General features: G+C 43.4%; 2 protein-coding genes across 2 annotated transcripts; both read left to right on the top strand.

Moving 5' to 3' along the window:
• The first annotated feature begins 796 nt into the window (after window positions 1-796).
• On the top strand, window positions 797-15,221 carry LOC121646972 (putative nuclease HARBI1). The gene is made up of 4 exons (XM_041996132.1): window positions 797-1,561; window positions 1,642-2,036; window positions 2,107-2,450; window positions 15,211-15,221. The coding sequence occupies exons 1-3, from the start codon at window positions 1,272-1,274 to the stop codon at window positions 2,304-2,306; spliced, it is 885 nt and encodes a 294-aa protein (XP_041852066.1). The 5' UTR covers window positions 797-1,271; the 3' UTR covers window positions 2,307-2,450; window positions 15,211-15,221.
• LOC121646939 (cytochrome P450 2F2-like) lies at window positions 10,117-19,455 on the top strand. Its single transcript, XM_041996077.1, has 11 exons — window positions 10,117-10,500; window positions 11,659-11,821; window positions 13,549-13,701; window positions 13,784-13,944; window positions 16,553-16,621; window positions 16,849-16,953; window positions 17,130-17,265; window positions 17,425-17,510; window positions 18,504-18,605; window positions 18,678-18,819; window positions 18,899-19,455. Exons 1-11 carry the CDS (start codon window positions 10,132-10,134, stop codon window positions 19,084-19,086), a joined length of 1,674 nt encoding a protein of 557 aa, XP_041852011.1. The 5' UTR covers window positions 10,117-10,131; the 3' UTR covers window positions 19,087-19,455.
• Window positions 19,456-19,894: the final 439 nt, after the last annotated feature.

Below are 19,894 nucleotides of genomic sequence, written 5' to 3'. Positions count from 1 at the left end.
ACATCACAACAGTTTTGAAATCTTTACACTGGCTTCCAGTCAGTCACAGAATAGATTTTAAAACCCTTCTGCTTGTTTACAAATCCCAGAATGGTTTAGGCCCAGAATACATCTGTGATATGTTTAGAGAATATAAACCTAGCAGAGCTCTTAGATCCAAAGACTCTGGTCAACTAGTCCAGACCAGAGTCCAGACCAGAGTCCAGTCTAAACATGGAGAAGCAGCATTTAGCTGTTATGCTGCAAACAAATGGAACAAACTGCCAGTGGAGATTAAACTTTCCCCAAATGTAGACATTTTTAAATCCAGGTTAAAAACATTTTTTTTCTCATGCGCCTATGCATGAAATCTGCACGGTAACTTTTTTAACTTATCTTGCTTTTAATGTAATTTATTATTTTATTGTGATTATGTGTTGATGCCTTTTACTATTCTAAATATCTGCAATGCCTTTGTTTTATGTAAAGCACTTTGAATTGTCCTGTACATGTAATGTGCTATAAAAATAAACTGCCTTTCCTTGCCTTTTGACCAAGACTCATCATTTGTTTCCATTTCTTTAGTTTCATGTGTGAAAATCAGCACAGATCAGACAGAAAACAAGATTTTAGCAGCAACAAGGTCATTCCCAAAGAGCTGTTAGCTGGAAACCCGGCTTACCTGGAGGCAGAAACACAGGGAGGACAAAAGAAGAAGAGTCTGGACTAAAACATGACAAAACTGCAATGGAGCATGTGGCCTGCCCCCTCCCCGCTGTGGCAGGCTGAGGCTCAAGACAGCGACAACAAACAAATAAAGACCTGGGTGCTCATTTCTAAAGCTTGCTTACGCACAAAAAGCGGCGTAAGTGACTTTCTACGGAAAGTTTCTGATTTATAAAAACTAACGTGGCGGGAAAATGTGCGTACCGGTACGTAAACTCTGAAACTTGCTTACGAACATTTTGGAGACGGGAAACTGGCGGTGCTGCTGGTGAGGTGATGAACTTCACCTTCATTCATGCATGCCATCATGCCATCATATCCGACACTAGTGCCATAGAATCATAAACACAGAAGCCTGAAATATAGATGCGTTCCTGAAATCATACCTGTAGCCGACTTATAGGCACCCCATAGGAATTTAATGTTGTCAGTGCAGTATGGTCTTACTTGTTTTGATCGTAAAGCAAATGCACTCATTTGTTCACAGAAGCCTAATTGTGACAAGGTGTGTAGTAATGAGTGTAATTACTGAGTAAACATAAATAGGTGAATTACGACCGTGCGTAATGCAGAACTTCACAATGGATGCGCTGGCACTCCTTGAAGATTACGCAAACGGCAGGATCAGGATGGAGAGAGTTTTTAGAGACCATCAAGATTTCCTGGCCAACGATGATGACTGGCTGATATGCCGATTTAGATTTCCTAGAGCAGTGCTCTTAAATCTATGTGCTGAGTTGGGCCCAGTGTTGGAGCGATCAACCCGCCGGAACCATGCCATACCCGCGCATATGCAGGTGCTGACAACTCTCGGGATTCTGGCAACCGGCTCTTTCCAGCGGGAATTAGCCGACAGGTAATTTTAATTTAATCTAAGCTGACATGTTCCAGCCCAACACTCAGTGGGTTTCAATAAGTTGTTACATTCCATTTTAGGTCTGGAATATCTCAGCCATCGCTGAGTAATGTAATGCCTGCCGTTTTGGATGGCATTATAAAAATGAGCAGTCGATACATAAAGTTTCCATACACTGTAGGGGAACAGGCCAACATTAAAAGGCAATTTGCAGCATCAACCGGTTTCCCAAATGTAATCGGCGCGATTGACTGCACTCACGTTGCTATAAGGGCTCCAAGTCAGAATGAGTTTGTCTACGTTAACCGAAAAAATGTGCATTCAGTTAACGTGCAAGTCATTTCCGACTCAAACTTGCTTCTGACAAATTTAGTGGCACGGTGGCCTGGGTCAACCCATGATTCATTCATCCTGGCACACAGCAGTGTAGGGAATAGACTGCAGGCAGGTGCTTCGCGGGATGGGTGGCTTCTCGGTAAGGATCAACATACACTGTGGAAATCTCAACAAAGTCTCTGTTCTGAATTAATCTCCATAACCTGTAGGTGACAGTGGCTATCCCCTGAGACGCTGGCTCCTCACGCCTTTTGCGAACCCGCAAAGCGCAGAGGAGGCGCGCTTCAATTCCGTCCACGTTCGTGCGCGCTCTGTTGTGGAGCGAGCCATCGGCCTCCTTAGAATGTGGGCGTGTAGGGGGCGGGCTAGCAGCAGAATTCACTTGCGCAAGCTTTCAGGCAGAGTGTGATTTATAAAGGGAAAATTGCTTGCACCTGTGCGCACGCACGGTTTTATAAATCAGAATATTTTGTTGCTTACGCAAACTCTGGATTCTTGGCGGACGTCCACTTTTAGTAGGAATCCTACGCAGAGTTTTATAAATGAGCACCCTGTACTGGTTGGTCCAGTACAAAAATAAAAAATAAAAAATGTGTCACAGCAGCTGTCAAACAAATCAGGAGTACTGACAGCATGCAGGCCACAGCATAGTGGGACAACTTCCAAACATCCACACACACGCCAGTAGAGACACATTCATTCAAAATATACTTAGAGAGCATTGGATTACTACACCAAAACTCTCCCTGCCCTGTTTGGAAATCTCCTGTATCGGCCTGCTGCCGCACTCCCTCATCTTCCTGCAGAAATCCCCCCCGTGACTCGTTGATTGAGCATCCTGATTACCTGATTGCTCCCACCTGGCTGTCGCTAACCAGTAATTGTAATCCAACCCCACAATGAGCCACTGGCTTTAAATATGGACACTGCACAGGTATTTAACAGCTAGAGTTCCCTGCTCATGGTTCATGCATGTCCCTCACGAAATAAATAACATCCATTACGCGCGTATGAATTAGCATCACCAAAACATTTTCATGTGACCCACATGTGGAGAACATGCAAATTACATGTGATACACATGTGTATCATGTATGTATCCCATGTGGTTCACATGTGTCAACCAGATGTAAAAGCAGTTGTAAAAAGATGTATTTTAGTTGCTTTTTTATAAAGCTTCACAGTCTTCAGATCTCAAACTAAAGGGGAGAGAGTTCCAAGTCCTGGACCTTTAGTTTTTGTATGTGGAACAACCAGCGGGTCTTGGTCACATGACCTTAGGGACTTGCTGTTTTGCATAAAGATGTGAAAGCTCTTTGATGTTTGCTCATTTCAGATTCAGATTCAGATTCCTTCATTAGTTCCACAGCGGGAAAATTCACAGTTGTAGGAAATGGTAGGAAATGCAAGACATGGAATAAGATACAAAATAAGAAAATATTTTCGTATAAAAAAAAACAAAAAACAAAAAACAAAAAAACAAAAAATAAATCACTATGAATTTATTTATAATTATTCCTGTACACCGTACAGAGAGGATGTTCCTGAGAATACATAAGACATATAGAATATCCCAAGTTGGTGAGGTGGAGTGTATTGTGCAAGACTCTGGTTGTTATCTATTTATTTATTTGTCTGCGAACTAGTGGCCTTTTTCTTTATTGTACAGGCAGTAAGGACCTGCGGTACCTCTCCTTCATCCACCTTGGACGGAGCAGCCGGTCCCTGGAGGAGCTGCCCGGTGCTGCCAGTGTCCTGTAGAGGAGGGGGACATGTTTGGTAAATGGTCCATATTTATATAGCTCTTTACTGTACCTAGGACGATACCCAAAGCGCTTTACATCATATTCACCCATTCACACTCACATTCACACACTGATGGCGGAAGCTGCCATGCAAGGCGCTCAACCACGACCCATCATGAGCAAGTAGGGGTTCGATGTCTTGCCCAAGGATACCTCGACATAAACTCGACTTGGCCGAGGATTAAACCAGGAACCCTCGGGTTACAAGACAACCGCTCTACTTTGTTGAGCCACGCCACTCCCAGGGATGTTTAACAGGGATGATTGCTTAGCATCATCCTACCGTTTCCCACCACCTAAACTGAGTTCAGGGAGCATCCCAGGACAGAGCTGGCCATCCTCACCAGACTGTCCATTTTCCTTCTTTCTCTGTCTGTGATGCTGCTGGTCCAGCAGACTACTCCATAAACGATGGCTGATTCCCCCACAGAGTCGTTAAAGGTCTTGAGGAGTGGTCCCTGCACTCCAAAAGACCTAGCCTCCTGAGCTGGAACAGTCTGCTGTTGCCCTTCTTGACCAGGGCATTGCTGTTTTCTGACCAGTCCTGATTGTCATTTAGGTGACCACCCAGGTACTTATGTGGCTTCACAGTGTCAATGCCAGTTCCCTGAATGCTCACATGTGCAGGCGGAGAGTGGCTACACCTGCCGAAATCCTCCACCATCTCCTTGGTCTTACTGGCGCTGATCTGGAAGGTGTTCTGCAGGCACCAGTCCACAAAGTCCAGAATAAGTCCTCTGTACTCTCTATCTGTGATGAGGCCAACAACAGCAGAGTCATCAAAGAACTCCTGGAGATGACACGATGGTATGAAAAGTTGTATGAAAAGTCTGCAGTGTAGATGGTGAACAGGAAAGGAGCCAGAACCATTCTCTGCGGAGCATCAGTGCTGCAGAGAAGCTGATCCGACTCAGAGCCCTGCACCCTCACAAACTGTGCTCTGTGAGTGAGGTAACCAAAGTCCATGTGGTGAGGTGGTAGTCCACCCCAGGTAGCTGCAGCTTGTCTCCCCGCAGCCTGGGCTGGATGGTGCTGAAGGCCCTGGAGAAATCAAAGAACATGATCCTCACAGTGCTTCCAGTCTTTTCCAGATGAGTAAGGGAGGTGTGAAGGAGGTAGATGATGGCATCATCCACCCCGATGTCAGGCAGGTAGGCAAACTGCAGCAGGTCCATATGTGTTGATGGGAGGGAGGAAATTTTATTTTTATTTATATTTATATAGCACCTTAAAAACCACAAGGTACTTTACAATAACAATAAATAAAAATAATAAATTAATAAATAAAAATGTTTTAAACTTCTTTTTAAAAGAATTGACTGAATCTAGACAACTCAAAGAGGGAGGCAGCGTTCCACTCCCTTGAAGGATCGATGGCCTCTGATTTTATTGTCAGGTGCAGTAATCAAAGTTTCTGTTTTATCAGAATTCAGATGGAGGTAGTTATCATTTAACCACTGTGTGATGATGGTCAAGCGGTCAGTTAAGGAGGATAGTTTATGGAGTTCAGAGGGTTAAATTAAACAATACAACTGAATATCATCAGCAAATAAATGATAGGATACATCAGTACATTGTCTCATTATAAAGCTAAGCGGGAGCATATACAAGAAGACCAGGATGGGCTCTAAAACTGAACCCTGTGGTACCCCACACGCCAGTTCAGCAGTATCTGACATAATCCAGTTCACATGAACACAAAGTTCTATTCGACAGGCAAGATTAAAACCATTTTAAAACTGAATCAGAAATCCCAACTAGATCCTGGAGTCTGTTTATTAAAATGTTATGACTGACTGTGTTAATAAAACCCAGACGGAGCGTGCTCCAAAGTCAGCTGACACCATTATGTCACTGGAGATCTTAAGTTTCTGTAGAGGGAAACACAACACAGAAAAACAGTTATTTGTTCTCCAACCACTTTTTCTCATTGTTTTACTTCAGTGGGAGTTTAGAAATGGGCCTTGTTGAAACCGCTGACGAATATTTACCCTATTGTCAATTCTTTGACCGACCTTTCAGGCTCACGTCCTGTTGCTTCCTCTCTTGGATCTTTAACAACCGGTGAGACTCCAGTCGCGAAGTGATGGGCGAACCTTTCCACCTCGATTCTTTTGGCGCAGGAACAAGCAATTTTACCCCTTTAGAATTCCTGATTATTATTGTCCGCTCATGCGGACATAGGCCTGAGGAGTTATTCTGGTAGATAAGCCAACCTTTGGGTCTAGGAGTATGAAGCTACCGTACTATCGTCCTTACAGGATCACTACCTGGTATCGAAGTATAACTTAGCAAATTCTTATGTCTCTTCGGGTATTGGGGAATCTGGGGCTTACCTGCTCGTTGTGTTGTCCTCTCCTCTCTTCAGTGGATGTGGACAAATATAAGAGAAATAAGTTTGGTTGGGAAGTTAACCGAAGTTAACTATAACCCTTTAATTCAAATGTTCTATTATTGGTACAATACAGAAAAAATAAAAAGAAAGAAAAAATAATAAAATTCCCTTTTCGGGGCTTCCCTTTCAGTGAGGGCTAAAAAGCAGAATATAAGAAATAAGTATAAAGTAAAAGTTTCCCTCAATGGGTGATTCCGCTTTCGCGGTTTATGTCTTCTCTAATAATAATTCAATCTCCCTTGGTAAAAAGGGCAAAATCTATCCTAGCAAAGAGATGAAGGTCCAAAAATCTCTGCAGATTCTCCGCAAAATCTCCGTTCAATCTGACTGTCTTCAAATTATCACCAGTATATATACATAACTTAAAAACCATCCCACTTGATACCTTCCCACTAACAGAAAAACACTCAAAACCAACCCACTCAGTAATTTTCCATCGACAGAAAACAACTCAGAACCAACCCACTTAGTATTTTTCCATCAGCGGAAAAAGCATATGTGGGCATCCTGCAAGGTGGTCCCTCCTTCTGGGTTGCATCAGAGCTGAAGGAAAAGAAGACACTTTTCCCTGCCCCATTATCTACCTATTCTCACAGTTTTTACACAAAGGCTGCTTGTTAATATTTTCTGAGTTTGCTGGGAAATTCCGCTCTGCTTTGGAGCGAGCAGATAAGAGGTAACTCCCTTCTTAGACTCCCAGACCTGCTTCAAGGCCTCTCGCCACTTCTTCAGCAGTGTAAAAACTCTGTCTCTTATTTGTACCTTATTTGTGAATGCACTCTCTGTAAGCTGCAGAATAATAACAACTAAGCTGTAGTTCTATTAATTAAAAACCAAAACCTAATGAACATCACTAAATCTAAGGATAATAATGTAAATAAGCAAGCAAACAGGAATATATGAAATGTGAATAGGTAATGCATAACACATAGAAATATAACTGAGTATTGATCAGGCAGTCCATAAACTCAGTCTTTGATTATAACTTCATCTCACATCATATGTGTAATAGCAGTCATAGATTCAAACTTTTAATAAAACTCCTCTCCCTTCTTCACACACTGAGAGCAAAAGCAGTGGTTTCCAGGCAGGTGTGAGTTACCTGTTGAGATAAGGGCCTCTGCTCCCTGACCGTTGCCTTAGCAACGCTCTCTGGCCTAGAACAGTGTTCACGCCACCCATTGAAGAGCACGGCCTTCACAGCCTATAGGTTTTAGGTTGTGATAAAATAAACTTACCACTGCTCCCGTCTTTGTATTAATGGGCAAAATTTTGCTAAAGCAAATGGCTTCATTTTGTTGTCCTTTCCACCCACCACTCACACAGGCTGCAGCCTTTGGCCAGAAGTGTTTATGGGCTACTTAAAACGCACGTGAACTCTGTCTCTGATTCCTGGAAACACCAGGTAAAACACCCACCATCTATGACATCCCTTGTATTGTGGCAATCACTTATCCTCTGGCTGCAACCCCACTAAATATTCATTGTGGCTTTCTGCGTTGTGGCTCAGTGGGTAGAGTAGTCATCTTGTAGCCTGAAGGTTGCCAGTTTGATCCTTAGCCTGTCCAGCTCATGTCAAGGTGCCCCTGAGCAAGACACCGAACCCCAAATTGCTCGTGATGGGTCGTGGTTAGAGCCTTGCATGGCAACATCCGCCATCAGTGTGTGAATGTGATGTAAAGTACTTTGAGTAAAAGCACTATTTAAATACAGACCATTTACTTTCATGTGACAGGGGTTCAACCTTACAACAGGGACGAGTTTTTGGAGACAGAATTTGCACCATCTTGTGTTGTAGATCGGCCCTATCAGAACCCAGCACTACCAAGCCCAAGCACCAACCCAGCCAATCCAGGACCCGGCACTGAACCAGCTACTCCAGGGCCAAGCAAACGTTTGGTAGTCACGCCACCGCCACCAACACATTAACTCCAGAGGATATTAGGCCTTACCCAAAAGCTGGTCCAAGAAAAAATTAACCAGCAGAGGAAAAAGAAAAAAACTGCTATTCTCACTGACACATCTGTGAAGGAGGCACTTGAAGTGGAAAAGCAGGAACAAGGAATAAAAAAGTCTTTTATAAAAATGCAAGCAAACAAATCCAAAATACCAAAAAAGCAAAGCACAGGAGAAAAAAAGAGGATGGGTACAGAAAGAAAAACTGTGGATGACTCCTCGTCAGAAGAAGATGTCCCTGCGCCTGATCTGTGTAAAACAGCCACCCAGGAGAAATCTGGGTGCAGTGCAGAATATGAAAGGATGGGCCCATGAAAAACGAACCCCCTGGCAAATCAGAACTGTGATTCGGATGAGTCTGACTAGTGACTAGTTTAAGAAAGGTTAAACAGGCATTTGCGGCAGTCTGGACTTTAATCCAGTGCATGTTGCATAATATTTTGTGTTAATGTTTGTTCAATGGTCATGTTAAATGACTTCTTCACAGATAAACACTGTCTGTGCCTGACTCCAATGTTCAGTTTCAAGTAAAAAAAAAAAAAAAGGAAGAATTATGTAAAATCCAGTGAGACAACTTACCCCATGGTGGAGCAACATGTCACATGTTCACATGCTCCATTTGATGAGACCTTTATTAAAACATATGAAAATAACATGAATACAAAATCTATACCTGAGACGTTGGTCTTTCATCTGGTACACATTTTTATTTTATGTGATGCACTGATTACAAGAAACATATGAGAGAGTAAAAAGTGTGACAACAAGCCCCGTCTCCCCTACTCATTAAATCGTATTTATTTGATATAAAAGGCTAAAAGTGATTTTATTTCCACATTGAGGTGTGAGATCTTTACACGTGACTATCCGACGTGTTTGTGATCCGTACTTCATTGCACATAGATAGGACTGATGTCGTCTTTGCAGAGACGTCTCTGACCGGATAATGAAGAACCAGGACCATATAGAGGAGGAAGAGCTGATGACCCGATGATGATGAGACCTTCGCTTCTTCTGCTGTAAATGATGTGACAGAAGATTCTTTAAGCCTGTTGACCTTTTGTCACAAACGCTCCCTGACTGAGCCGTTTTTATCATAGTTAGACTTGAGACTCATTTATTAAGGCTTTACCGGGTAATAACACACAGGTCCTCCACACAGGTCAGCAGATCTAAACCAGGATGGGCCATGAGAACCGGACTGAAGATCCTGTCTGTCCAGCTGATCCGCCTCTAGAGGCGGGCCTCATTTGCTATTCAGGCCCTCCCATCCAAAAAGAAGCCTTTTTATGTTGATCTACGTCGGAGTAAAATTTTTTGTATTTAACAGCTATTCCATGATGGTTCCATCATGGTGAGCAGAATCTGGTCCTGTCTGTGTGCTTTCTGTGCTGAGAAAACTGACCTGGATATTTGCAGGTCTGTATATTAAATCTATGCATGTATATAATGGTGCAGATATTCCTCATCGTCTGCAGCTGGGTTAAACTCAATCCGACTCATCCTTACTGTGCAGGAAGTTCCAATTATATGTCTACTGACAGTATGTTGCTTTTTCTCTGTTGCAGTGTTCCCTGATGTTTTACAGAGCTGAAGTAAGCTGCACAGAATGAATCAGGACCAGTCTGAGCTCCAGTGGCTGTTCTCTAACATGAACTAAAAGATGGATTACTGAGCTCCCCGGTTCCTCAGTGGCTGGGTGTGGAAGTGGACAGATCCTGTTGAGAACAGCTGTGTTCTGTGTGAAATATGATCCCTGATGCTGTCTCTCATAGTATTGCTGTACAGGTTCTTTAACCGATCAGCCTCATTTCATTCTAAGATCTGATTATTGGTCGAGATTACGAGACTGACTTTGCTGTTAATGAATAAAATGTTAAGTTTCCTGTTATATTCGCTGATCACAGCTGATATCAGCTGGGTCACATGTGAGTGTCGACAAAGTTTTATTTATTATGTTTTTATTTATTTAATAGTAGAGGAGACTTTAATGGTATTCTATTCCAACTCTGCTTTGGGTGAAATATTAAATTACTAATGCAGAATTTGGCCTCATAAATTCAAACTGTACTTGATAAATGGGACCCACCCACAGTGATCAACTGATCTGGTACTGGGTCCTGGAACTGGGCCTGCTCTCCATAGTAACCTCTCCGTCTAAGAAGGCATCAGCCAGCTTTTATCCACAGGAGCAAAGTGCACAGCCACAGGAGGCAGGGCTTAAAGTCTGCCTTTTACTGCAAGTCAACCAGCAAGTCTGTGCAGTTGATCCAGTCCGTGCAACCATGTTTGTTTCAATTGTTCTGTTGTGGCTCTGTGTTTGGTTCATCATCCTCCAGTTCAAGTCAAAGAGGCCTAAGAACTTCCCACCAGGACCCCCCGTCCTTCCCATACTGGGAAACCTGTTGCATCTGAGCCTGGAAAACCCCTTGAAGGACTTTCAGAGGGTAAGAACTGCTGCTCTTTGAATGCACTAAACTCTTGTAGCTCAGAAGCAGGGATGTAAGCTGAAACATCCGCAAACCAAATTGCCCTGTCATGGGACAAAGCACAGAGTGAAGGAGAATTAACACACCAGCAGCTAGGATGTGTGTGTGTGTGTGTGTGTGTGTGTGTGTGTGTGTGTGTGTGTGTGTGTGTGTGTGTGTGTGTGTGTGTGTGTGTGTGTGTGTGTGCATGTAGGTGTGTGTACTAAACATTAGGGGTTAGTTGTGCTGAGTGATCATGCAGAATCAGAGGCAGGCCCAGAGGGTTAGGGCTTTTAAAAAAGGTTTAATTTGTGCCTCTCCTGGTCACTGCCCCATCTAAACCTGCCCCTGCATAGTAGAAGGATGAATCCTTTCTACCACCTGTAAGCTGCTTTGTTAGAGTTTATATCCCTGAACCTGTTCATGATTTCTCTCACCACATTCATGGCCCCATAAACCTGAGCAGCCATGTTTATGGAAAACTGCGGGAAAGGGAAAATGTGGAAAACAACCTCATCCGGGTGCTAAGGCTGTGATTTCAACTGTAAACCTGGGAGAGTGGAGTACCTGAGCTGCTGCTGTTTGCTCCGTCTTCATGGTAGTTTTATGTGTTATTGTAAAGTTTTCTGTCTGCACACCTGGAACGAACCCAACCAGGTCTGCAGGCCATGTCTGGAAAAAGCTCCACTCTGAATGCTTATACAGATTATTTTGTGGAGAGAAGGGAATATCATGATGGTGAAGGCCACTCAGGAGAATGAACTCTTTTATATGTGCATAACCTTTAATCCGAGCCGCCTGCTGCACGTGTTCCTGTTTACAGCTGCTTCTTATCTTCTCTAACAGAGTTATTGCTCAGAGCATTATTGCTGCTAATAGATAAAAGTAAAGCACACAATCATTTATTAGATAAAGTTCTGGGTTTGTCTTAAATTTCCCAGAGCATGAGCATTAATTGTACACAGTCCTGCATGATCTAAGAGGACACAGCCCACACTGAAGCATCCAGTCCATTGTTGAAGTTTCCCCATCATCATATTAAAATAATCAAAGGAAGACGGTACATCATCAAGCCCTTTGATAAACTGCACCCACCTGAAAGTGTAGATCTCACACATGCATCTCATTCTCTCCCAGCTGAGACAGTCCTATGGAAACGTCTACAGTCTGTTCATTGGTCCCAAACCGGCTGTAGTCATCAACGGGTTGAAGGCCATGAAGGAAGCCATGGTGATCAGGGGTGCTGATTACGCTGGACGACCCCAGGACCTGCTGGTTAATGAAGTCACCCAGCGGAAAGGTAAACCTGTCACAGACCAGGAAATTATTCATTTCAATGAAACCATGACGCAACCAGATGTATACGCCATAGACAGAAAACATGTTGCATGATGAAAGACAAAATTTTTTATCATTACAACAAACCATCCAGTTTTATTTCTAAAGCACCTTTTAAAAATAAAAATGTAAGAGAGAAAAAAGAGCCTAAAACAGCACAAAAGCAGTTGCAAAGTTGCAAATAAAGATAAATTAGAAAAATAGAACTATAGAAATTTAAAATAAAAAATGTGCATACAAAAGGAACCAAATGAAGGCACCAATGACAGCACACACTGCATTTAAAGGATCCTGCAGATTTTTCCACAATTTTTTTCTTTATTTCAAACTAAAAATTGAAAATAAAAATATTTGCTACAAAAAAAAAAACAAAAACAAGCTTTCAAAGTTCGGAAATGGTTTTGGAAAAAGTTGAGTACTTATCTAGTCCAAAACCCTTTTGTCAATAAAAATTTAATTCCTGACACGTTCACAGCATCTCTGCATAATAGTACACATTATGTCACATTACAATATCACTTACACAACACACAATGGTATTACTCACAAATCATAATATACAATATACATAGCTTTCAACAGATATCATTATCTTCATATCCTTTCATTATCTCATCTTATATTTTTTGTTTAAATTTTCCTATTGATTGACATGTTTTTAAATCCTAACTACAGCTGTTCCAGAGTTGAACTCCTCTTGTAGAAATACACTACCGTTCAAAAGTTTGGGGTCACTTTGCCATGGGATTCAATAGGAAAGTGACCCCAAACTTTTGAACGGTAGTGTACATGAAGTTTAGCTTTTGTTCTCGAAGCTGGTTTTTTGAACATGTGTGTTCCTCTCCGGCTGAATTTACTCTCTCTTACCTGGAAAAGCTTTTGGATGCTGGATTTGTAACTTCATACATAATAGAAGAATCTTGAATTTTAACAGGTCTTCAAATTTCTATATTTTCATTTTGATGAACAGAGAATTAGTTGGTTCTGTAAAGAAGGAGTTAGTTATTATTCTTATGGCTTTTTTTTAAAGAGAAAAGACAGAATTTAATGTTGTCTTGTGTGTGTTCCCCCACACTTCAACATAATATGTCATGTATGGTATGAAGGAGCAACACAAGGTGAACAATGATGACTGATTTAAAAAATATAATTAGAATAAATAAATAGAAAATATTAGGTTATTACAGAGCACATGTAGAATGTTGGGCAGTCCGTTTTCTTTCGCTTGTGGATAATGGCTTTTCTTCTGAGAAAATATAATAAAAAATATTAATAACAAAACCAGAGAGGCAAGGCAAGTTTATTTATACAGCACTGTTTATGTACAAGAAAATTCAACATGCTTTACGTGAAACATTAAAAGCGTTACAGGTGGTGCAAAGAAAGCATCAAAAAAGAACAACAAACAGCAAAAGTCACAATAAAATGATTATAAAATCATGAAATTTTTTTTAAAGAGAAAAGACAGAATTTAATGTTGTCTTGTGTGTGTTCCCCCACACTTCAACATAATAGGTCATGTATGGTATGAAGGAGCAACACAGACAGATCTGGGGCAGGTCTAAATAACTTACTCCCATTCCTACATGCCACCATTCATCAGCCTTTATTAGGATTTGTGTCATGAAACCAGGGACATTAATGTTTTTATTTTTTTATGCACTAAAGAGGCTTCATTCATTCATTCAGGAGTGATCCTGGCCGACTATGGCTCTAGTTGGAGGGACCATCGTCGCTTTGCTCTGATGACTTTAAGGAACTTCGGTCTGGGAAAGAAGTCAATGGAGGACAGGATCCATGATGAGATCCAATACACCATTAAAACACTGGAAACCAGCATTGGTATGTCACCCGTGGACACATATATGTTCATTAGAAACCCCCTGCAATGCTGTCATATTTCAGCCTGTTTTATCGTTTGCAGGAAAAACACTGAGTCCTGAGGTCATGTTCCATAACGCATCTTCTAACATCATCTGCCAGGTTCTCTTTGGTAAACGTTACGAGTACGATGATGAGACCATCAAAACGATTGTTCACTGTTTTACTGAGAATGCCAAAATAGCCAACGGACCGTGGGCTATGGTGAGTCTTGGAGGTGCCACACCTGACCCAAAAATCTCACCATCAATGCCCCCTGCTGGCTGTTACAGGCACATTTGCAATACCTTCAATTTTTAGTCTTGGAGGCCAAATTCTTACATTCTGCTTCCTGTTTACAATCTCAGTTCCAATTCAAATTTATGAATTCAAGAATTAAGATTGGAATTTACTATGTGAAATTCTCAATTAATATTTGAATTTTGTCCATACATACATACATATATTTACACCCACACACACACACACACGTGTGAACATATATATATAAAAATAAATATATATGTATATCCATCCATCCATCCATCCATTCATTTTTTCCCATTTATTCAGAGTCGGGAGGCGTCCAGGAGGCATCCTAACCAGATGCCCGAACCACCTCATCTGGCTCCTCTCGATGTGGAGGAGCAGCGACTCTACTCTGAGCCCCTCCCGAATCACAGAGCTTCTCACCCTATCTCTAAGGGAGAGCCCGGCCACCCTGCGGAGAAAATTCATTTCAGTCACTTGTATTAGCGATCTTGTTCTTTCGGTTACTACCCACAGCTCGTGACCATAGGTGAGGGTGGGAACTTAGATCGACCGTTAAATCGAGAGCTTTGCCTTTTTGGCTCAGCTCCTTCTTCACCACGACAGAACGATGCAGCGTCCGCATCCCTGCAGACGCCACACAGACCCACCTTTCGATCTTCCATCCTTCCTTCACCCATGAACAAGACCCTGAGATACGTGAAGTGACCCTTTAGCAGACCCGGAGAGAGCACTCCACCCTTTTCCGGCTGAGGACCAAAGTCTCGAATTTGGAGGTGCTGATTCTCATCCCAGTCACTTCACACTCGGCTGCAAATCGCTGCAGTGAGAGCTGAAGATCACAGCCCGATGAAGCCAACAGAACCACATCATCCGCAAAGATCAGAGACCCAATACTGAGGCCACCAAACCAGATCCCTCGGCTGCGCCTAGAAATTCTGTCCATAAAAGTTATGAACAGAATTGGTGACCAAGGGCAGCCTTGGCGGAGTCCAACCTGGACTGGAAACGATTCAGATTTACTTCCGGCAATGCGGACCAAGCTCCTACACTGGTCGAACAGGGACCGGACAGTTTGTACAAGCGGGTCCGGCACTTCATACTCCCGGTGTACCCCCTACAGGAGTCCCTGGGGGACACGGTCGAATGCCTTCTCCAAGTCCACAAAGCACATATAGATTGGTTGAGCAAACTCCCATGCCCCCTCAAAACCATGAAGAGGGTGTGGAGTTGGTCCACTCTTCCATGACCGGGACAAGGTTCGACTATCCAACGGAACCTCCTCTCCAGCACCCCTAAATAGATGTTACCAGGGAGACTGAGGAGTGTGATCCCCCTGTAGTTGGAGCTCACCCTCCGGTCCCCCTTTGGGGGTTATCGCCACGACAGGTACCGACAACCTTATGCCACAGCTGCGGCTGACCATAGAGGCATAGAACACAGCCCACTCGGACTCAATGTCCCCGCCTAACCCGGGACATGGTTGAACCTCTGCCGGAGATGGGAGTTGAAACTCTTTCTGAGCCAACTTACCACCAGGTGGTGATCAGTTGACAGCTCCACCCCTCTTCATCGGAGTGTCCAGAACATGCGGCCGCAATCCGATGATCCGACGACTGTACAAAGTCGATCATCAAACTGCGGCCTAGAGTGTCCTGGTGCCAAGTGCACATGTGGGCACTCTTATGCCTGAACAAGGTGTTCGTTATGGACGATCCATGATGAGCACAGAAGTCACCACTACTCAGATCCAGATCAGGGGGCCATTCATCCAAATCACGCCCCTCCAAGTCTCACTGTCATTGCCCACTTAAGCATTGAAGTCCCCCAGCAGAACGAGGGAATCCCTGGAAGGAGTGCTCTCCAACACCCCCTCCACAGACTCCAAAAAGAGTAGGTACTCTGAACTGCTGCTTGGTGCATATGCACAAACAACAGTCAGGACCTGTCCCCCCACTTGAAGGCGTAGGGAGGCTACCCTTTTGTCCACCGGGATAAACCCCAACACACAGGCGCCAAGTCAGGGGGCAATGAGCATGCCCACACCTGCTCGGCGCCTCTCACCGGGAGCAACTCCGGAATGGAAGAGGGTCCAGCCCCTCTTAAGGACAGTGGTTTCAGAGCCCAAGCCATGCGTCGCATTGAGTCCAACTATATCTTGCCAGGACCCCCTCAACCTCGTGCAGCTGCTCAGGCTCCTTCCCCACCAGAGAGGTGACGTCCCGCGTCCCTAAAGCTAGTTTTTGCAGCCGAGGATCAGACCGCCAGGGTCCCCGTCTCTGGCAACCCCCCAGCTCAACTGCTCCCTATGGCCCCTTCTGTAGGTGGTGAGCCAACGGGAGGGGAGACCCATGTTACACTTTCGGGCTCAGCCCGACCGGGCCCCATGGGCAAAGGCCTGGCCACCAAGCGCTCGCCTCCATGCCCAACCCTAATTACGATTAATTACAAAAACTGACACCCCTTACAATCCATTGAAACCCCACCCCAAAGCGCCAATTAAAGAAACAGAAAAAATAAATAAACACGTCTACAGATGAAAATAAACATCTTCTTTTTACAGATGTATGACTCCTTCCCTGTTATTCGTAACCTGCCACTGCCATTCAGAACGGCCTTTAAGAACGCTGAGGTATCTATCTATCTATCTATCTATCTGTCTGTCTGTCTGTCTGTCTAGCTTTGTACTGTTTGGTATTGAACAGTATTGTTTCATGGTATTAGAGTATATATTATTGTTCGGTACGGTAGTATCATGAACCTTAAGCAGGGTCCTGGTTTTTACATGTACTGGTGTAATTTTACGGATGTAGAAAAAATTACCGTCTTAAAAATGTTTATTTTTCTTTTCTGCTTTAGATTTGTCAAGGAATTGGAATTAATTTACTGAACGAGCACAAGCAGACCAGAGTTCCTGGAGATCCTCGAGACTTTCTGGACTGCTACCTGGATGAGCTGGATAAGGTGTGGAAAGTCAGCTCACCATCAAACATTCCTGACTGGCTGCCTTTGAACCATTGTTCCAATTAGAAAGATTTTTTTTTCTCTCAGATCTGAACCTGAGAGTAAAAGCTTGTGTGGATGAGGTGTGGCATCCTTTATTTACAGTAATCCTACAGTAAACGCTGTCTTCCCTTCAGAGAGGCGACGATCCTTCATTTTCAGAGGAACAACTCATCATGTACGCTCTCGACCTTCACTTTGCTGGAACTGACACCACCTCCAACACCCTCCTAACTGCTTTTCTTTACATGATGAACTACCCACACATACAAGGTGACCCTTTCTGGCCATGTGATCCCAGTATAGCAGAGGCATTGGTTGAAAATGAACAGGTGTATTGTCCTGAAGGAGTGTAGGACAAGTAGGACTGGTTTGGTAGAAGGTCAGAAGACATAGTGTTTAGTTATATCTAACTTTTTTTCCTAATCTCAGAGCGGTGTCAGCAGGAGATCGATCAGGTGTTGGAGGGAAAGGGTCGACCCAGTTACGAGGACAGAAATAACATGCCATACATGCAGGTACACCATCACACCCAATTTATCTATCATTTATAACCTGACATGGGAAAAGTCTGTGTCCATATGAGTGAGCATTTACATGAAAGCCTAAACATCTACCAGCAGCTAGCACTGTGTGTTTTTGTGTGTGAGTGTGTGTGTGTGTGTGTGTATGTGTCTGCACACTCGAAGCTCATCACTTTCAGCAGAGATGACCTTCTAAACATCAGACAGCTCACTTTGGACACGTTTCCACCTTCCACCAGCGAGGCCGCAGATGGGGAAGGTGAGCTAGTGAAGCTCAGAAAAAGGGGTTTCTGCTTCACATTCCTAGCAATTCACCTAGCCACCATCCGCTTTTTCCCCAACAAGGTAGACAAGCTGCTTCTTCTGAACAAGACTAACAGAGACTCTGCACACTCAGCAGCTATTTGTTCCACAGTAATCTGGCTCTGGGACTCTATTTCAGACAGCGGACTGCATCTCTCGGACTTTTAGCTGTTATGTGCGGACAGCGTTATGCAGTCTTCAGAGAAATCAAAGGGGGGAAGAATATTCTTCTACAAACACGAAGGCTAATGCATTGATGTCACAGCGGTACACAAACACTGCAACCTGAAACTAGAGTTCCTGGTTCTGAACTATTAGCCTTTTTATTCACTGTGGAAGTTTTCCTCCTCCATCTTTGTGGGGGTCTACCTTCCACATCAGGCCTCTGTGAGCGAGGTAATCCAGCACTAGCTGAACAGATCACATGTCTAGGATCACGCAAGACTCAGCCATGAATTGCCTCAATATAGACAATATGTGAGTGGTTTGTCTGTTAGAGTGGCAGAATGCCACAAGTTGGTTATCAGAATAACTTAAACTAATTCTATAGATAAAACCTGTCTATGTGGGCTTTTCCCACAGCTGTCCATGTGTCACCTTGATCTGATGTTTTACTTCTGAAGCTATTTTCTTTCAGGGATAAGATAAATATCTGATAAATATAATCTCATTTCATTCATCCAGGCTGTGATCCATGAAGTCCAGAGGATTGCCAACACGGTCCCTCTCAGCGTCTTTCACTGCACGACTAGAGACACTGAGCTGATGGGATACTCCATTCCCAAGGTGAGACAGCTGGTCAGCTTTATAACCACAGGAGAGAAAGTGGAGTCCTTTATGGCTTGTTGTTCTCTTCAGGGTACAATGGTCATCCAGAACCTGGCCTCAGTTCTGATGGAGGAGGGACAGTGGAAGTTTCCTCATGAGTTCAACCCTGAAAACTTCCTGAATGACCAGGGAGAGTTTGTTAAACCAGAGGCCTTCATGCCTTTCTCTGCAGGTACACCTGCATGGACATGGTGCCACACCTGAGGTGCTAATGAAGTAGTTAAAAGAAAACTGTGATCTTTGTGTCTCAGGTCCTCGGATGTGTCTGGGAGAGGGTCTGGCTCGTATGGAGCTCTTCCTCATCATGGTGACTCTGCTGAGGAAATTTAAGTTCATCTGGCCTGAAGATGCTGGAGAACCAGACTTTACTCCCGTCTATGGTGTCACTCTGACTCCCAAACCTTATCGCATGAAGGTCAAGCTGAGGTCAGCGACATGAGGAGGCAGCAGTCGCTTGGCAGACACAGATTAACGTTGGCTGCAAGTTCACAGCTGACTGCTAAGGTTTTATGGTGCTTTTAATTACAGTTAACAGGGTGAAGGACATCTGGACTGACTTCATTAGTTTTTCCTTCATTGTTTGAGCTAAAAATACTTACAAAACCTCATCCATCTGCCATAAGTTGCTCAGCTGTGACCATAGTTTCTGTTTACCGGCATATACGGGTCAGTTATGAGTTAATAACCTCATCAGTTCAGCATGTGTGATGTCTTTTTTCTGCTTTTATCGAGAAATAACTTCTGAAAATGTCAATTTTTCAGCTTGGTTTGGAACAAATGACATACATTTAATTAAAATGGAAATGCACCACTGAGTCAGTGTTCGGTTCTGTCCACAGACTATTTCCTTGTGTTGATTAGATATAAACTCGACTCCAGCATGCGATCCAGATCACTCTGGAATTGTTCGGGTTGTTTTGTTTGCATCCATTTTCCCCTCTCTCCTGTCCTAAGGGACTGATGCTACCATCACTGCACTAGACTGTACAGATGGTTTCATGAAGTAAACTGATAGTTTAGCTGAGACACCGTGTTATTTTTAGCTGCAAATGAATGAATTTTCACCTCACATCCAGCTAGTAGATTAAAAAGGCGAAGTTAAATGTGGCTCACCATGCCTGCCTTTGCCTTTATCTCCACCTTCCACCACAGCAGCTTCTCTCTGTAATGAATGTCATGTTTCAAATTCTAGATTTGAAGCATTGTCTTCATCCCCTCTCTTCTCTGAGATCTCCCCTAACGATAGC

Source organism: Melanotaenia boesemani, chromosome 10 (genome assembly GCF_017639745.1).
Source record: "Melanotaenia boesemani isolate fMelBoe1 chromosome 10, fMelBoe1.pri, whole genome shotgun sequence".
NCBI classification, from domain to species: domain Eukaryota; kingdom Metazoa; phylum Chordata; class Actinopteri; order Atheriniformes; family Melanotaeniidae; genus Melanotaenia; species Melanotaenia boesemani.
The sequence above is the reverse complement of the archived record's forward strand: the minus strand, read 5'-3'. Positions and strand labels throughout refer to the sequence as shown.

What these genes read in the sequence shown, in the direction of transcription:
- LOC121646972 (XM_041996132.1), top strand. Translation starts at nt 1,272, where the DNA reads ATGCAGAACTTCACAATGGATGCGCTGGCACTCCTTGAAGATTACGCA. An exon ending in CAGCGGGAATTAGCCGACAG is followed by an intron (nt 1,562 to 1,641) that starts GTAATTTTAATT and finishes ATTCCATTTTAG; the next exon opens with GTCTGGAATATCTCAGCCAT. An exon ending in GCGGGATGGGTGGCTTCTCG is followed by an intron (nt 2,037 to 2,106) that starts GTAAGGATCAAC and finishes CATAACCTGTAG; the next exon opens with GTGACAGTGGCTATCCCCTG.
- LOC121646939 (XM_041996077.1), top strand. Translation starts at nt 10,132, where the DNA reads ATGGGACCCACCCACAGTGATCAACTGATCTGGTACTGGGTCCTGGAA. An exon ending in GAACTACCCACACATACAAG is followed by an intron (nt 17,266 to 17,424) that starts GTGACCCTTTCT and finishes TCCTAATCTCAG; the next exon opens with AGCGGTGTCAGCAGGAGATC. An exon ending in ATAACATGCCATACATGCAG is followed by an intron (nt 17,511 to 18,503) that starts GTACACCATCAC and finishes TCATTCATCCAG; the next exon opens with GCTGTGATCCATGAAGTCCA.